Genomic DNA, 19,759 nt, shown 5'->3' on the forward strand with positions numbered 1-19,759 from the left:
TTGAAAATGATTGTATGTCAACGTTATGGTAAATATTTGAACCAGATATCCATGCAGTGCAAGTTGTTCCCTGTAAAAGTGCTGTCTTGGTCGGGACAGCTGGAGGGCAACTGTGACAGCGAGATAGCGATGGCTTTTCCCCCTTCGTTACACATCGACTGGAGGTCTTGCCAAGTCAGACAACAGCATCTGCATTTCTGTTCCATCTGCCCTGCTTGGCTTGCTAAGGACTTTGGGAGCAGTAAAGAGGAAAGAAAAGGAGGGAAGGGGATTATTTGTAGTGTTTGTCCTTCAATATTCTCAGACACTTTAAAACGTAAGGTGATCCTCCTGTTCATGTCTGCAGGCGAGATCAGGGGGAGCTCACATGTACAAATTGTGCCCTTGACTTTTTGCTCTTCTTTTCATTACCATACCTTAGCTGAAGGGAACACTCTTCCTGGACTGTAGCTTTACCTTACATAGCATTTACATACTCTTTTTAAACTTGCATTGGTTCTTTTTAGAGGTGTCAGGAAGATTAATGATACTAGATCCATGGCATTTAGTGTACCATTTTTCAAATTTCCATTAAATGTCAATCATGTCGATCGTGCATGCTGATTCTAGTTGAAGCCAATGTGGAGTCACTTCAAACTGCTGCACTGAAATTAGGATTCAGGTGACAGCAGGTAGAGCTGAATCATTTGGGGAGCATGATATTAAATCTTGCTTTGTTGGCCTGACACATTGAAAGGGGTGCAATGGCGAAACCTCATTAGTCATTTTCTGGTTGTGATTGCTGGAACTTTCCACAACCATGAGACATCGACCTTTAATTAAATCTGTAACGAACTTCCTGGAAGCAGATACCAAAACAAATCTAAGCGATGGATGACTTGAATTTTCCTCCTTTTCACTGCAGGTTGTTTCCTTTAAAAGTTACTTCAGCTACCTGCTGTCACCCCCCCCCCAAAAAAAAGAAGATGTCATAAAAAGTAGGACCTTTTTTTAGACTTATAAACAATAATGTTTAACAAGGTTAATAAAAATGACAACAACTGCGATTGTTTTAAATGTACAAAGTTGCACAGGTCTTTTTTTTAATCAGTATTTGAAAATATTCAACAATGAAAGTTAAATCAAACAGTAAGAATAAGTAATAACAATAATTAATATCAGCAATAACTAGACTTAAAATCAGAACTTTTTAGTTTTTTTTTTTACTGAAACACCTGAGGGAAGCAAATAAAAAGAGAATCCAGAAAAATAACCACTGAAGTTTAGAAGAAAAAAAAAAAACAAGAGACACAAAACAAAGTCAAGACAAGCTCATACAGGGGTCACTCATTTCATCTGTATGTACAGCACATTCGCTCAGTAGCTGTGCAGGACAGCAGTGATGGGAGGGGAAAAAAACTGTGATGAAAATGAAAACTCATCTCTGCAGTCTAACAGCCTTTTAACAACGGTATTGGCAGCTGTATGGATTCACATGTAAAGGCAAGGTGAAGCAGAAAAACTACAACAGACACAGGAAAACCCATTTGGAGCTGACTAGCAAATGTATTCTTTTTCCTTTATGCTTGTATTACAGTCACAGAACTGACAGTACTCCGTTTGTTACTTTGATCTGAAAGGCTGAGAAAACTGAGAAAGCACTGTCCTGTTGAAGAAATAAACCAAGCATACAGTGGAAACACAACCCAACATCATTTTTTTTTTTTAAATGGTCCCTGGATGCATAAGACACAACCGCTTTCCTGACACCTCCGAACTTTAAAAAAATCATTCAAACTTGTTTCGGTAAGAAACATGACATCAACATTAGTTTAGAGGTGGATTTGAGAGTCACATTTCATGTTTGTCTGTACATTTATCAATATTCAGTCCTTATAAATTTTTACCTTCCATCAAATCTCAACAAAAACACTTGACTTTAAAAGAGGGAAATAGAAATGCAAAGAAACCTTTGGTCAAAGAGTGTACTCACAAAGGATAAAATGCAATGACAAGATCTAAGGAAATCATTCATCACTCAAGATTAACGAAACGACAAAATCAAGGAGCAAAACTCAAGTGGTTTTCTATACGTTTCTCTCTTTCTAACAATATGGCCCATAGTTCAACCCTCCTCCCATACATTTGGGTCTGCAAGTTATACTGGTTTCCTCACAGAGGAAAGAAGGAAAGAAAAAGGTGCTCTTTTCATGAAAGTCATGTTTGTCTTGATTGTCCACAAAAAAGAAGTGCCAGCAGGAAGTAAACCCGGCGAAAGGATATACAATCACAGCGTAAAACGACAACATCCTTTACTGGAAAGGAATTGAGAGTCCATAACACGCTCCTGAAAAGACTCTGGACCTGCACTGAATTGGTGTTTGCAATAGTTGTGATTCTGTGTGTGCAGATGTGTCTATCACTGTCTCAGTTGATGGATGGTGTTCAGTCTTATTTGGAGACCGTCTTATCCTGTGTTGTTTCGTCCTGCAGGCAGCTCTTGCGGATGATGGGCAGCGGGTGAGCTTCTGTGTTAAAGACCCAGTCCTCCAGAGGGAGAAGGTCATCATCAGAGAACAGCAGGTACAGATACCTGAGCAATCAGAAAAAAAGATCAATTCAATCGAAATTAGGGCTCACTGAATGCGTCCGAGTCACACATTTATAGTCTTTGCATACACACGGAGGAATATTTCTTGCTAAGTTAGATGAGAAGATTGAGGCCACTCATGTCTACATGGCAAATATAAAGAATGAGTCGGCCGCTGGTTAGCTTTGCATATTATAAAGACTGGAAGCAGAGGGAAACGGCTAAGATGGCTCTGTGCCAGAGTTTTAAAATCCACCTACAGTACCCCTGAAGCTGAGTGATTACCATGTTGTATAGAGGTTGTTTGTGGTTTTTAGGGAGTTGTGTGTATTTTTATGCATTTTTTATTTTTATTTTGCCCAGGCAAAGTATTGTCCTCTTCGCATTAATTCTACCTCCTACTGTCCTGCCATTCTTACCTCTTCAGTTTTGAACGAATTCAACAAATGATATGTGCTAATGAGTGAGCTGGTTGGTGGATTTTGTTACCTTTAGGCAGAGCTAGCTGAGCTGTTTACTTCTGTTTTCCAGCCTTTATGCAAAATCTGTCAGCATTAACTTCATATTCATCTTACAGACAACTCAATTCAATTCAGTTTTAGTTATATAGCGCCAACTACAGGTCAAATTGTCTCAAGCACTTTACAGAACTCATATACCTGAACCCCCAGAACAAGTCCCAAGGTGACAGAAGCAAGAAAAAACTCCCTTTTAACAGGAAAAAACCTTGAGTAGAACCCAGCTCTATATATGGGGGAACCCACCTGCCTGCTGGCCGGCAGGTTGAGAGGGACAGAAGAGGTAGAGGGGGAAATGAATTGGAAGGGGGAACAAGGAACATGTAACACACAATTGGATACATGCATGATAAGCTAGATGATACTTACAGAGTACAAGCCAAAATTGAAACTGATTCATAAGTTTGCCATTATGATGTAAGGATCTGGCATTACAGACATGAGAGTGATGTTGATTGTCTCGTCATTTTCAACAATAAGGAGACAAAGGGACACATGTATTTTCCAAAATGGTGAATTATTTATATTGGGCTATGGTCAGTTCTTTGCAGTAATAAATTCTTAAATGTGATTTATAAAAAAAATCTTTACACATAATCAAGTCTCTAATGAGCATTTTTATATTAATGTATGGGCAGACTTCACACAGAGAGAATCGTTGCAGCAGAGCTGTGGGATGAAATAAAAGTACACATCCTCTGGTTCCAAATGATTTCATTCAGAATCTGGCTATAACTGGCTATTTCAAAATTTCAGGTGTCATCTTGTAACTTCACATTAGCCATTTAAAGAGACTATTTTCGTGACCTTTGCCACATTAAAAAAAATCTCCACCGCAACAGTCACATAAAAAAACTAGAAAAGCACTCGAAGAGCGCAGACCTCCGGCAGGCCATCTCTCAATTGTACAGATGACCAATCGGAGTGTGTTTGTCTGTTAACAGCATAACTCAAAAAGTCATGGACGGATTTTCACAAAATTTTTACAGAATGTCCGGAAGACCAAAGGTAACAATCGATTAGATTTTGGAGGGGATCCGGATCACTGTCTGGATCCAGGATTTTTTTGAAGGACTCTGTACAATTGAGAGAGATGGTTCAAGGCGAACCAAATACCTCACATAACGAATTTCAGATCATTCCAATCCAACCCCTTTCAGTGGTAAGCATAAATAAACAAAGAAATTTATTATTGGCTCCCCAAACAGGATTCACAACCAGCCAGAGACATATTCAATATTCTACTCCCCAATAATGGAAGGCTCCACGTCACACGACACGAAAATGCGCGCCACCCAGCATTTTCAAGGCATGCCATGAAAGCAGTTTGGCTTGGTCTCTGGAGGAGTCAACAGGCTGCAGCATCAGCAGGTGAGCGTGTGTGTGTGAGCGTGTGTGGTGCATCGGCGCCGAGTGTGCACCCTCGGACGACGACCGCAGCCAGCACAAAAGTCGACGAATAGTTCATTAAAATAACGATGCATGATTTGCACAGGGAACGGCAGCGCACTCTCTGGCCCCGGCACTCACCAGCACGGAGCGAGAGAGAGAGAGACATGCATCGCCGGGGAATGACGGGGCGTTCAGCGGCGCTCCGTCACATTATCCCCTTCCTCCCCGAGGTTGGCGATGGGCGGCAACCTGGAAAGGTAATCTGCCACAAAATTGTTTCTGCCTGCTCGATGTCGGATCCGGAACATGAATGGCTGGAGACTCTGTACAATTGAGAGATGGCTGCTGGCCATCTCTCAATTGTACAGAGTACTTCAAAAAAAATCCTGGATCCAGACGGTGATCCAGATCACCTCCAAAATCTAATCGATTGTTACTTTTGGTCTTCCGGACATTCTGTAAAAATTTGGTGAAAATCCGTCCATGAGTTATGCTGTTAACAGACAAACAGACAGACAGACAAACAAACTCCGATGATTACATAACCTCCTAGCAGAGGTAAAAATTAAGGCCCTATCCTAGTGAAATACTTAATAGAATTTTAAAAATATGATCTTTTACACTTTTACATATAAGCACTGATATAAAAACTTAACAGTTTAAAGATTGCTTCAGGAAACATAATTAAAGCTATATGAGTTGTTTATAAATGCATTGCAAACATTTGAGTTTAATATATCAGTAAGTTTTTTGTTGCTTTAAGATTAGTATGCACTTTATTTTTATTGTGAATTTAACAATTAACAATACACATATATAGCATTGCTTCAATTTTCAGATTAAATATAATCTCACATATATATTCCTTTTTTCTGTCCTTTTCCCCCGTTTTTTTTTTCTAACTTCACTTTTGAAAGAGCAGCAGCACAGTTCAGTGACTGCTGATCTGGAAGACTTCGATGCGCCTAACTCCAGGGAAACAGGCCTTTATTATGCACTAGCTGCGATACAAAATGGCGCCCTGAATGGTTTGTGTTGCTTAATGACCCAAGAATGGTAGGAGGTAAAATTGAAGCGTCAAACTGCACACCATCTATTCACCACCCTTGTTCCTTTTACAAGTGAAAAGAATCATTTTCAGAGAGTGATTGGAATCACCTCAGATGACACCTGAACACTGGAGCAGAGATGTCGTCTGTGTCTCATTCACAGCATGAATGTGCTTCATAGACTGAATGGGTAATAGGTAGAGATGAATCCCCCAGCATTCAGTGTTGGACGCTGTGATACTTTCATGTCACTGGCGGTTTGTGAATGGAGATTTTAAAATGCATTTCTTTCACCATTGGGGATGTGATCAGGAAACTGGACTTACTTAAGTGTCTCTGAGAGGAAGAAGCTCTGCTGCATGTTATCGTGGCTGACTGTCATGGTGTAAACGTCACGTATCCCAGAGAAACCAGACTCCACTCTGCAATGCTGCTCCAGGGCCTGAAAGGAGACAGAGAAGGAGAGGCCATGCTTAAATGCTGACAAAGGAACAGCCACTTCAAGTTTGTCTGCACCAATTGAATTAATACCAGTTTATTTATTCATGCATATTTCATTAATGAGCTCTCTTACCAAGTGGCCTTTTCACTTCTGCAGTGACAACATTTTACAAATTGCATGAGTAAAACCCTATTAGGTATTCGTCTGATGCATTGGTGCAAAAAGAGAAAACGCTTTACTCAAAAATACTTTGTCTATGTGAACCTAAAGAAAGAGTAAACGAACATGGAACATGCCAAGTACTTCACCCAGCTGCACAACTGAAGCCCAAGCAATGCTAAATCTGACAAGGGCTAATGGAGAGTGGCTGAGCTAGCCAAGCGGATTAGCTCATTATTACCTCTGCTACAAAGGGCTGGCTTATACGTGCTAATTAACAAAGACCCTGACGTGTTAATGTTTGATGTTCATGAAGAGAACCGTTGTGCACTGCTTTCAACCTTTGTGCCCGATAATTAAAGGCCCGTCAAACTCGTCAGCCTGATCTCTTCACTTCTGTGCGCACCAAATTAATGCTAAATCTATCAAGCCAACCCTCTACAGTTTACTGCAGTTAATGTCCTGTCTATTGCCACATTAATAACGGTGATCCCTGCACAACCTTTACGCCTTACTAGTGGGATTGCTTGATCTACAAGCTAATGTATAGTGCCACACGATATCAAGGAACGAGTGGGGGGTAATTGAAGGTGTTCAAGGGGCTTCACATAATAGGTGAGCAAAATTGATAACATAATAATCAAAGCCACTACCAAGAGAGACACATAGGGCACAGAATCTGCAACTTAAACATGAAATTATTTTTGCGCTGGACTGGTCGGAACAAAAGACATATTTCATTGAATATTATGTTTGTTCTTTTAAAGACAAGACACAGACAGTGCTGATCACTATGTGACATTACACTGAATAACTGCTAACAATTCACTTTTTATACATGTACTGTTGCCAGACTAGACAATTTCTACTAGTGTACTTTGTAGTCCAGGTAAAAAAAATTGCCTGAGTTCTTCTTAAAAATGAACTAAAAGCAGCTAAATGAAGTCATTTCGACAGACAGCTAATAATTAAACAGTAAAGCAATGCTAAAATCGACAATGATTTATGTGCTTGTCATCATCTCTGGGGGTTCAAAGAGATTTGAGCTTTATTAGTCATAACTGCAACTAAAAAAAGGAGGCATACTGTTATATCTCACCAAGGTATTTATGATGTGGTTGCTACATTTGGCTCACTTTTTACGAGGAAGCTGCACAAATATAAAGAAGCTTACTATATATATATAAATTTAGTTGCATTTCATTTTCTCAGTAATCAGTGAAACTTTCTGCACCTGTGTGATAATGAGCATGTATGTTACCACTGTTACAAACACTGGTGTGTGACACTGGTGTCATACACATTGAACAGCTGCAACATTAAAGCCACTGAACAGGAGGTGAGTAACATTAATTATGTCATTACACTGGCACCTGTCAGTGAGTGTGGTATTTAAAGAAGCAAGTGATGAGTCATCAAGTCTATGTGTTAGAAGCAGGAAAATGTGAGGATCTGAGTGACTCTGATAAGGGCCAAATTGTCTCGATGACTAGGTCAAAGAATTTTCAAAATGGCAGGCTTTGTGGGGGGGGGGGGGGGGGGGGTTCCTGATATGCAGTGGTCAGTGTCTAACAAAAGTGGTCCAAGGAAGGATGAGGGGTATTGATGCATGTGGGGAGTGACAGCTGGCCCATCCAGTCTAATCCTACAGAGGGACTGTAGCACAAATTGCTGATAGCCAATGCTGGCTATTACAGAGAGGTGTCATAACACACAGGGCATCGTAGCTTGATGCATATGGCACTACGCTACTGCAGACCGGTCAGAGTGCCCATGACGACCACTATCTGCTGCTGAAAGTACCTGCATAAGGGGCACAAGAATGTCTGCATGTACCATGGAGCAATGGAACAAGTTGGTCTGGTTTGATTAATTCTGTTTTCTCAGCGGACTGGTGGCTGTGCATGTTGTTTACCTTGTAGAAGAGATAGCAGCAGGATGTAATATGGGAAAAAGGCAAGCCAGCAGAGGCAGCGTGATGCTCTGGGCACTGTGCTGTCAGCAAATCCTGAGTCCTGGCATTCATGTTAATGATACTTTGACACGTACCTAAACATTGCTGCAGACCATGCCTTCACAGGAATGATATTCACTGATGGCAGTGGCCTCTTTCAGCAGGATAATGCAGTCTGCCATATTGCAAAAACTATTCAGGAATGGTTTGAGGAACATGACAGAGTCCAAGGTCTTGACTTGGCCTCCAAATTCCCCCGATTTCAATCCAACTAAGCATCTGTTGGATGTGCTGGAAAAACAAGTCCTATCCAGTGGAGCCCACACCTCACAACTTAAGGATCTGCTGCTGATGTCTTTGTGCCTGACCACAGGACACCCTCAGAATCTTATAGAGTCCATGCCTCAGTGGGTCCAAGCTGTTTTAGCAGCATAAGGGGACGTATACACAATAATAGGCAGGCAGTTTTAATGTTGTGGCTGATTGGTACAGTAGGTTATAAATATGTCACTATTTACAACAGATGCCTTTTTTGGTTGCTTGGCAACTGCTTAGAGGCCAGAAATAGTCAGGCACATAACCTCCTGGAATATAAAGTGTTGCTTTTGCCCTTTGGTTTTTGTACAGATTAAACAAATCTAGAGTGGGCAATTTCATGGGTAACCTAAATTAATAAATACACTTGAATAAGGTGCATAAAAATGGGATTTACATTCTGATTTAGTGAAAGCATTTCATGTTATTTTAGAGAAAAGGCTTCAGAGATACTAGAAATCAATCTTATAATAGTACCTTGAGAGAAAATTAAAAAAAAAAAAATCTAGTTTGATAAATGTTTTGTGCTTTTTTTTGTCAAAAAAGGGACTCATCTGATAACTACTTTCATCTTACATTCTGTACAATATGGTAAGTAATAACATGCTGTATTGATGCTCTCACCTCAACAGCCTCCCAACCCCACTCTCTGTACTTGGGATCATGGGTCAGTCTCCACATGTACATGTAGCTCTCAATGACTTCTGGTCGCAGGATGTAATATCTGTCGCTCAGTCTGGTAGCTGTGGCTTCAGCTCCACCATCAAATCTGAAGGCTTCGGGTCCCAGTTTAGTGGCTGAAAGAGAAGAAATGAAGACAATAGGTCATAGGTTGACTTACAGGCCATAAACAAAAAATGATTCAACAGATCTGTAGTGATTTCACAGTTTTAAATTTCTCGATTGCAAAAAAAACGTGAAAAAAAATGGAATGCTTTAATTAAACAGAAAATACCTGTTTATAGAAATCATTAATTTACTTTAAAAAAGGCTTGAGGCACAAATTAAACATGATCTCCACAGTTTTTTTGTTGGCTTCTTTATTTTTCCAAAATCGTCTAATCCTACTTACTGCTTCAGTTATTTTTCTACCACATTTCAAGACTGCATGGCAAAGAGATTGTATTCAAGATAGAGTAAAAAGGAATCTGTTATTGCCAAGGTCAGGACGGGAGCATTGGCATAGCAACATCTTAAATTTAGAAACATGTTAATGCTCAGACATTTTTTTCCCCCCATACTTATCATTTGCGATTTTAGTCAAGCACTGCGTGGCTGCTTGAAAAATCAAGCTTTGGTTGGAGGAAGCAGGTTCTCTGAGGTCACTGAAGGTTTACGAGTAGCAGCATCTGGTTGGACCAGGAAATCATCTCGAAATAAGAAATTGCTGCGACAGGCAGCAGGGCGTCTCAGTCGGTAGGCTCATTATAGTGTGTAAGCAAGTATGCAAGACAAAGGGGCAACATCAAAGCAATAAATGTTCTACTGTTCCACACAGACTGCAATATATGGGGAAGCAGAGGACAACCTGTAGGTCAGATGATAAAATAGGTAAGCAGTCTGACAAAAAGATACTATAACTATGACGGTTTCAAACTAGTTTTATTTATGCTTCCTGGGCTACTCCATGATAATTAGTGAAACTTCATAACCAAACCTTTAAGACGTGCTTTTCCTGACCTGTTTTTTTCTTTTTTCCTTCTCTTATTTTTGTATGAACCTGTTTCAATATTTCTTATTTATATATCTGAATTGTCTTAATTGTTTTTATACACTTAAACTATACATTTTACATTCTCTGAAATGGTGTGCTGTCTTGGCCAGGTCTCCCTTGAAAAAGAGATTTTTAATGTCAAAGGTCAAAAATACAATACTTGCATATTTACGTTAACTTTTGTTTACCTCAATTGCAGAGAACCCAGGCTTTTAGTATTAACAGGCTTACATCAGTGACAGACATTTATTTATCATTTTTTCCTGTCATTCGGCCTTGCTTAACCCCCTGTGACACTGAGATTCTCCAGTAGGTCTATTAATGATTCCAAGATAGAGCTAAAAACCAGAGGAGAAGCAATCGGAACCCCTCGGCTTTTGCGCAACCTGCCAAAGGAGATCAGACGAGCTTGCGGTTAATCTTCTTTTAAATCTCTCTTTAAAACACAGTGGGCCATATTTTAATTGTGCAAATGCAACAACAAGACAGACATGGATGGGAGAATTCTGTTCACAGCATAACGTCTTACATTCCACCAGAATGCGAACAAATTGCTTTGCCCTGCCCTATTTGAATAATCCTCCCACTCGTTTGCGCCTCTCCTTCCAGCTGTGCACTGTGAACTGAGCACCGCATACTACAGAGACAGCCAATAATGTTAAGGTCACACAGTGCTGATTATGTTGGTCACTGCTCTGTCTCAATATAACCATTAATTTTAGGTTAGAATTATTTCCAGTTGCTTTTACTCTGTCATTTTACATTTTATTTTAAGCTGATAATTCATCTTTAATCTCTAAATTGCATCACTACATCTTTGTTTTGGAAATTTGAATAGTTTTTTGTAAAGCACAACACACATCGGGTTAATCTGATCTGGTTAAATTTGCAGTTACCCTCTGTTGCTTTGATATATTCAGGCACAACATAGCCATGCACACATCCACGACTCAGCTGCTCTACATTTTCCTCTCCAAGCCCATTTTCATGGATTTCTATGCCTCTCCCACCTTTTGTGCTTCCTGACTGCCTCTTTTGAACTTGAAGAATTCTCTGGTCTGTTGATGCTGTTTGTGCTTCTTTTGTGGAACGGAGATCAATTTAATCCATTTTAAATTAAAAGTGTAGTATTGCAACAATGCTAACGCTAATTCAAAAGGAGAATCTTTGCTAACTCGCAGCACAGACACCGCGATATCATCACAATTTGCATCTTACACACTCAATTTAGGAGTGAGTCTCAGGATTATCAATAATCATGCGCAAGTCTCAATATCCTCAAGATCAAAGAAGTGTAAAGGAAATTACTTTAAGAATTTATTTGACCGGCTACAAACAGAAACTGACCTCCGTGAGCTTCAAACATTTCTCAGGAAGATGAATAAGTAAGTTTTCCTAACTGCATTTAAGTCATTTCCAATTAGTCATATTGGCTACAGGTTGATCTCACCATGATTATTTAAACAGAGGTTAAGATTAAACAGGTCGATACTTACCTGCATTGAATGCAAGGGCATCCAATATTTATACAGGGTGACACAAAAAAAACGGGAACTTTTTAACAATCCAATAAAACCAAGAGTGATGGAAGAAAAATACTTTATTCATAGTAATTCAAACCTTAAAACATGCCATTTAAGAAACAATGATGGAATTTTCATTTTTTAAAATTACGTCCTGTAGATGGTGTCCTCCTGTATGAATGCATTCTTGAAATCTACCTGGGGCTATCTCAAGAGTAAAGTGTACACGACTCGACCAAGAGCTCTGGATGAGTTAAAACAGAGAATTCAGGATGGAATTCACAGTATCTCAGCTGAGATGTTGCAGCGGTCAGTGAGGAATCTCAACAGCAGATTTCAAGAATGCATTCGTACAGGAGGACGCCATCTACAGGAAGTAATTTTTAAAAAATGAAAATTCCATCATTGTTTCTTAAATGGCATGTTTTAAGGTTTCAATTACCTCGAATAAAGTATTTTTCTTCCATCACTCTTGGTTTTATTTGATTGATAAAAAGTTCCCGTTTTTTTGTGTCACCCTGTATATATATTTATATGTGTATGTATGTATGTATATATATATATATATATATATGATGTTTTTGGAACAGAATTTAGAATAAAAGGCCGTAGTCTGTCTCTTTTGTTCCTCTGCTGCACATCAGCTCATATATCTCAGTTGTACAAATAACACAGCTTTAGCGCTACACGTGTATTACAGCGTTCTCTCTACAACCAGTAACCTTTTCTTCTTCCTGCTGCTTCCAACTTGGTCCCCATTTCCCTGCACAATGGTGCTGCGATGAAGATGGCAGCGATCCAGAGCAGCAGCAGAAGGAGAGTCTTTATGGTATCAGTATTTAAGACACAGATAAATAGCAGCCCCTCTACGCACATGCAAGAGCAAATCTCACTTCTGTCTCTTTTCTGCACACAGCTAATCCGAGAGCTGCTGAGCACCGTGCAGGCCCTGTAATGAGTGAAGACAAACCTGGTGGAAGCCTATGAAAGAGAAAGTCAGAGAAGCCTTTTGGGCCTGAAGATCAAATGTCTTCAAAGCGTATCATGGAACCTGTTATGTGAGGAGTCACATTAGCTCACTGGTGAAGCGAAGGCGAAGTGAACACTTGAGGATGAGTCCTTACAGCCCACCCAACAGTGGAGGGGAAAATAAAGCTTGAAATTAGCATTAGGAGATTATTGTCAGGGCCAAGATGGATGCCAGGGAAGAGATCAAACGAGGGTCTTCCCAAAACATGTGGGCAGGCTTGCTTACATGTTCTTCTCTTTATTTCTTTGCATTTTTCTCCTTAATGCAGTCATTCTGATTTATAGGTTGGAGCCACAGCAAATTTGCCATTGGAGTTTGTTTTTTTTTGTTTTTTTATCACAATGTTTCCTCTTTTATATTTGATCTCACCTCCCTCTCTCTTTCTCCTCCCTTTCCTTTCTTCCCACTAAAATGCAACAAACTGCAATTATCATTATCAAACACACTCAAAGGCTCCACGTCTGCTGCCTACAGCTGTGAAACATTAGAGAATAACTGAGAAGTTTTAATTTTTTGCTGCTCCTTATTAGACCTGTCTTCTCTCTCCGTTGAGGTAAAGCCACCATGAAAGCTCCTTTTTCCGTGTCAGGGTAAAATTAAAACACCCGAGGCACTTTTAATTTACAATATTGCTCTCCTAGACTGTTTTCTTACCCTGACTGGCACCACAACCTCTTTTAACAGGTAGTGTACCATAACGGTGATGAACTGTAAAATTGAACAACAAAGGATTATATTTTACCTCTGAAGAGTATAAACACTGCATGGAGATTGTTTGAATTCCAGTTCTGTGATAAAACGGTTCCACCGTTCAACTAGATCCTCTTTAGTCAGAGGTCACCAGAAGCTATTCGATTTGGGTTGAATTGTTTTTAAATGTAATTTAATAAAAGTGTTCTCTCTTTCGCTTTCTGACTCCACCAATTGTCTGCATTGGTGTGTGTTATGTTGTGGAAGTAGATACACTATACCCACTGGGAAGCAGGAGGAGAGACAGAATGTAGCCAATTAGCTGCGCTGGCCTGCTGAGCTACAGCAGTGATCAGCAATGGATGAAATAAAGCAAAAATGTGCAAAAGGGGGGAGCAGGCTTCCTAAAATCTGGTAACTCACTTATTATTTTGAGACTCTACGGTGTTCCGTGCTGTGGTACAATGTGTGCACTGTTACTAAACCCATCAGCTGGTAGGAGTTAAGTATGTTCTGCCGCTGCAACATATTTGAGCTTTTCTATTGCCATTGTTAGATATTTTATATTTGTGAGAAAGACTTTCAAAAGCAAGAATATAACTTTATTTCTGGGCAGGAAATAATACTGCCTCTGTTTTTTGTTGGGTCAGGATGTCACATGATTCAGTAGTACTACAGGGGTCAGGTCAGGTCTGAAAGGCACAAGTCTTAGCTTTAGAACTGTGCATTTCTCTGTTATAAAAAGGCCACTCTGCCTCGTCTGAAAACATTAAATGGATGAAGGCATTGTGTAAAAGTAAAAAAAAAAAAGTAAAAATGGGTATTTCAATTTGACATGGTACATTTCCAGTATATATAATCCATAAAATGAGCAGAGGCAGTCACTCATCCGTTGCGTGACATTGAGCTTCCTGAATCAAACTTATTATACAACCTTTCAAAGAGTCTCTTCTGCATGCTGACATTTCCTCTCACCTGAGCGAGTGTAGCTCTCGTGGCATGTGTGTGTGATCTCTGCAGCGAGGTCCAGGTAGTGCTGCCTCTTCTCCGGTGCGCCATCATCAGCCCCGATGCCGATCATGCCCCCGGAAAAGCAGGCCAAGTGTCCCATCTTGTGGTCCAGAATCCCTCCCCTCCACTCAGCCATGTAGGTGAGGCCACCAGGAGACTTCTGTACCAAGTTGGCTTCAATTGCCTACAGATACACAGAGTCAGGAAAACTCTTTCCAAGTCTGTTTCTCTTATTTTTAGTCAAAATGTCTCATCCCACTTTAATTGAGATAAATTCACTTAACAAGAGACATTTCAGCAAAATGGAGGGACTTGTTTTAAGACAATGCACCTTAAATATCTTGTTAAGTCAAGCAATCTTGAAATTATTATTTTGAGTTGCATTTTACAAGAAAACTCAAGCTAATTTTAATTTTCGTGTCGTTCTGCGGGTCAAATTGACCCCTTTTGAAGTTTGAAAATGTGGAAAAAAACAAATATTTTCCCAGTGAATTTTCTGATGTCCTCATTTTCAGCATTTTTGGGAAACATTTGAACATTCTTTGGTGGAAAAAAATAAATATTAAAAATGTTTCTTAAAATATTCAAAGTTTTACTGATCACTTGAGATATTTTTAGGATTTTTTGGAAGATTTTTTTGAAAATATTTACAAGAATTTTCTTGCCAAATTTGGGGGATTTTTTTTTTTAAATAAAACTTTCAAGGAAAACTTTTAAGGAATTATTGAGAGTTTTCTTCCTGAAGGTTTTGGAAATTTTCTGAAATTTGGGAATTTGTTTTGCAGATTTTCTGGATTTTTTTCAGACAAAGAAACAATATTTTTTGGTGCCTGTAAATGAAGACAGCAGGATGGTTAATACATCTGAAATTAGGATATTACTTTAAAGCAAAAATCTATTTTTGAGTGAAAAACTGCTTCTTCTTTTTTTAGCATATCTTGCTTATTTTAAGACACCTAAGCTTGACAATCCTGGTAAAATATGGCTTAAAATAAGTTTCCCCTGCTACTTTTAAGATCTCAATATTGTAAATATCAAATCTTATTTCAAGAAATCTTACCAAGCATTTTCACTTGTTCTATTGGTAGATTTGTTTCCACTTTCAAGGTAAAAGTTCCTTGAAATATGTTTTTTCTTGTTTTGAGAGGGACTTTTTCCCCCCAGTGTGTCATTATTGACAATGAGAGTGTCTGATTGACCAGTAGTTTTGTTGCAGCATTTCCCTGTTGAACCAAACTGATGTGCACCTAATCAATACCTGGGCTGATAAATATTAAAAAAGGTATACTGCTCATAGTCAGATTATATTATGGACAGAGTGCTGGAGCTTAAAAGGAGATAATCTTGACCTGCAGATTTCTACAGATCCGAGGAAGAAAATTTATTTTCCAAGGTTAGCTAGAGAGAGACACACTTTTACGAGACTGCAGGTGAGGACCTTCATGATACGGACGAGTAGCTCCGATAATTAGTTGTTTCCAAGCAACATCTATAGTTATGCTCCAGCAATACTTTAGAATTAGACCACTTAGATAACTCCTGTATGGAAATGTTGACCAATTAGTACCATTTTGTCCCTCCAGGAGCAGCATTAAAGTGAAAGGTTTAAAAGAATATGCCAGGAAGGAAAGTCTCTGCAGAGCCTTGTTACGTGAGATTCGCACTTCTTTTATTTGAAGAGTAAAACTTATGTGATTTTCTAGTAGGCAGGTGAATGTTTCTTTGAAATTGAAGAAGACCAAATCCCCACAGATCCACAATATACCATTACCAGATTAACACTTAGCTCAAAGTTGTGCAGTGATTGTGCATGCTTACTAAGTTTTGCTGTACTTGTAGTAGTAGATAACGCCCACCAGGCACCACTGCTAACCATGACCCACAACCTCACTATGCTGCAAATAAGCCAATTAATACAGGTTGGACTAAGAGCTACAATGATTCCGAGTAGTTTTGGTCAGACACCGATAATTTAACATTGATTCACATCTAAGTCCAACATGGCTACTGCAGTAAATGTATGTATTTACTGTATATGTTAAGTTACTGTTCCATCTAATACATGGTGAAAAAGACCTTACTACTTCATGGAAGAATCTACAAAAATCCCAAGTTTAATTGTAAGAGAAGAAATCAGCACAGATCAACTCTCTGCCTCTTTGCAGCCGTTTCTTGCCAGTGCTTTAGGTTTCATAAAACAGACTATAGAAGAACTTCTCAAGGGAGAATTTCTGAATGACTGTCTTTCTCTACAGATTCGGTCTCTGCGCCATCTTTCTCTCACCCATTCTGTCCGGCTCGCTGCTCAATTTGACGTGGAATAGTAGTCTGTGACACTAAGCAGCAATATCACACAAAGTGCTGATAAATACAAGTGCAAACTCCCACTGGAGTCTCAGGGCCAGTCATTCATTATTAATTTTGCACTAACGGCCCTTTTAAGATGAGCTTAGGAACTGGATTGTAGACTGCTATATTTTAATTCCAAATAACTGTGTGAGCTCAGTGCTTTGCCATGTAGTTCCCATTTATTCCCTCGTACATCTGCTGTATGAGAAACCTGTAATGCTAGATAGGGGTTGATGAAGATGTAACTCGCAATAATAGAAAACAAAACAATCAAGCAATGTATATAATATGGAAGCTTATGAACACCATGTTCCAGGAAAAAAGATTTTTCTTGAGGGTTGAGACTGATGATTTTCCTCCTAATTAGCTGTTGTTAGCAGTAATCATGGCATAGCATAATTGGAAAATGTTTTGTCATTCTGCGCTGTGTTTTAATTAGTAGTCCACTTTTATTTGAATGCCAGAGATAATAAGTTGTGCTCTGCCTTCACCTTAGATCTTTGTGTAAACATGCGGCATATAACTTAATCTGATAGCGCGGGGGTCCTTGGCCATTTATATACCAAGTCATAGGGGAGAGGGAAAGTGTGTAATTAGCAGTTCTGCCCCTGGCTTGACCCTCTGATGAGAACTGAAGAAATCTCGGTGGCAATCTTAAGTTATTGTCTATGATATTGTAATTGTAGCCAGAAGCAGTGTGCTTTACTCTGACATTATCTCCATTAAACAAGAAAACAGACAGCTCCTGATTTGTTTTTATGCATGTGTGTAGCATGTAGCACAGACATTTTTCTGCAGATGGCGGGAGTGTAATATGGCAGCTTATAAAAAAAATACCCCAAGTTAGTTGCTGCAGTTAAGATATTCCATGTATAGAAGGGGTTTAAGATGTTTTATCCTTTACTCAGCCTTCAAATATCCCCTAAAACAGCATACTTGTTGTCCTTGTTGTTTGTCTTTGCTTGATCAAAAGCTTATGCAAATGACAGCAATTATTTATTTTATCTAACTGAGCTCCGCCTGAGCGGGCGCATCTCTTTGTGCGCATCAAAAGATAAAGATTTCCATACCTCCAGCGCGCCATAGTACATCCTCTTTGCATCATCGTCCGTCTTGTCTGACATCAGATAGGACTTGATCAGATACTCGTAGAAACTGTCCCCGAGGCCACCGATGGAAACATGATCTGAAAAGGGAAATTGGAGGAAAGTGGAGTTATTCAGCAGGGTCACACGCAGGTCTTTTATCAGGGGTTTCTGCGGGTGTTAAAATGCATCAAATTCATATTCCTCAAAAGATAAAAATGAAATACAAAAGAAGAGAAAAGGTGATAGTGGGTCCCAAACAATTTTCCTGCCTTTTTTATATAGTAATGTCAGTTATAAAATATTTGATTGTGTGGTGTTGGGAGACACCTTTAAACTGAAAAGTAGGACTGTTTTCACGGTGGACTGTGCAGCAGGAGACTGTCTTTTGATCCTTTTGTTGCAATTCAGCCAAAGCCATCAGACTTGCAGCAAACAGTACAAGCGCAAGTATTAAAAAAGTCTTAATAAACTTTGCTCAGTGAAACTCTGACTGCATCATATCAGGCTTTCGACCAACCTCCACTCCTACTTTTTAGATGTCCTAACCACTCATATTTTTCTGGTTAATTTGTGGTTTGTATGATCATATTCTGGGAGCCCACACTCTCTCTGTTCACTGATCTCAGAAAACAGTTCAAAATTAAAATCTAAATTATGTAACACACTTAAAGCTTGTCAGTGGAAATTGAAACAAGTGGCTGTTGATTTTCCTCTCTCTTGCTCTGAGTCCACTTTCAAATTCATAAAGTTGAATGTTATATTACAGAACAGGCATGCATGAGTCTGAATCTATCCACTTCAACTAATTGCGTGCACATACACCAATGCTAACTCCCCCGCAAGGTTATCAGTGTTGCTGGGTTAGTGCTTGACACAGACAAATGAGAGAAAACTGTGAAGCTGCACCTTCTTTTTCCTTTGTGCTGATATTTACAGTCGTGGTCAAAAGTTTACATACACTTGTAAAGAACATAAGGTCATGGCTCTCTTGAGTTTCCAGTTATTTCTACAACTCTGATTTTTCTCTGATAGAGTGATTGGAACAGATACTTCTTTGTCACAAAAAAACATTCATGAAGTCTGGTTCTTTTATGACTTTATTATGGGTTAACAGAAAAAGTGACTAAATCTGCTGGGTCAAAAATATACATACAGCAACATGAAGTAGCAATTTTGGTGACTTAGAAAGTTGTGTCAATGAAATGAGCTTCACAGCATTGCCTCTTAACTTCTTGTGAGTGATTATGAGTGAGTACAGCTGCGGTTACTTCTCTGAGGCCATTTAAACAGGGCTCAGTGGATACAAATGCCCACAAACGCTACAATGGGAAAGTCAAAGGAGCTCAGCACGGATCTGAAAAAGTGAATCATTGACTTGAACAAATCAGGAAAGTCACTTGGAGCCATTTCAAAGCAGCTGCAGGTCCCAAGAGCAACAGTGCAAACAATTGTTTGTAAGTATAAATTTCATGGCACTGTTTTGTCACTGCCACGATCAGGAAGAAAATGCAAGCTATCACCTGCTGCTGAGAGAAAATTGGTCAGGAGGGTTAAGAGTCGACCGAGAACCACCAAAAAGCAGATCTGCCAAGAATTAGAAGCTGCTGAAACACAAGTGTCAGTGTCCATGGTCAAGCATGTTTTGCATTGCCATGGACTGAGAGGCTGCCATGCAAGAAGGAAGTCCTTGCTCCAAAAGTGACACCATAAGGCTCAACTGAAGTTTGCTGCTGATCACATGGACAAAGATAAGACCTTCTGGAGGAAAGTTCTGTGGTCAGACGAAATAAAAATCGAGCTGTTTGGCCACAATGTCGAGCAATATGTTTGGAGGAGAAACAGTGAGGCCTTTGACCCCAAGAACACCATGCCTACCATCAAGCACGGTGGTGGTAATATTATGCTGTGGAGTTGTTTTGCTGCCCATGGAACTGGTGCTTTACAGAGAGTAAATGG

At 39.5% G+C, this 19,759-nt stretch overlaps 1 protein-coding gene and 1 long non-coding RNA gene across 3 annotated transcripts in view; one reads left to right on the plus strand and one right to left on the minus strand.

The window, feature by feature from the left end:
• Nucleotides 1–1,598: 1,598 nt before the first annotated feature.
• Nucleotides 1,599–19,759, minus strand: part of LOC110954307 (mannosyl-oligosaccharide 1,2-alpha-mannosidase IA) — a 210,361-nt gene continuing 192,200 nt past the window's right edge. For both annotated transcript variants that reach the window (XM_022199167.2, XM_022199977.2), the window contains exons 8-12: nt 17,786–17,901; nt 14,331–14,550; nt 9,023–9,195; nt 5,855–5,970; nt 1,599–2,572 (exon numbers count right to left, since the gene is read on the minus strand). In XM_022199167.2, coding sequence (XP_022054859.2) covers nt 2,431–2,572; nt 5,855–5,970; nt 9,023–9,195; nt 14,331–14,550; nt 17,786–17,901 — 767 coding nt within the window. In that variant the 3' untranslated portion in view covers nt 1,599–2,430. The remainder of the gene's footprint in view (nt 2,573–5,854; nt 5,971–9,022; nt 9,196–14,330; nt 14,551–17,785; nt 17,902–19,759) is intronic.
• LOC127536469 (uncharacterized) lies at nt 4,355–12,823 on the plus strand. Its single transcript, XR_007945462.1, has 3 exons — nt 4,355–4,736; nt 12,423–12,464; nt 12,552–12,823. It is a non-coding gene; the product is annotated as an uncharacterized LOC127536469 (long non-coding RNA).

This window comes from Acanthochromis polyacanthus, chromosome 12 (genome assembly GCF_021347895.1).
Source record: "Acanthochromis polyacanthus isolate Apoly-LR-REF ecotype Palm Island chromosome 12, KAUST_Apoly_ChrSc, whole genome shotgun sequence".
Lineage (NCBI taxonomy): Eukaryota > Metazoa > Chordata > Actinopteri > Pomacentridae > Acanthochromis > Acanthochromis polyacanthus.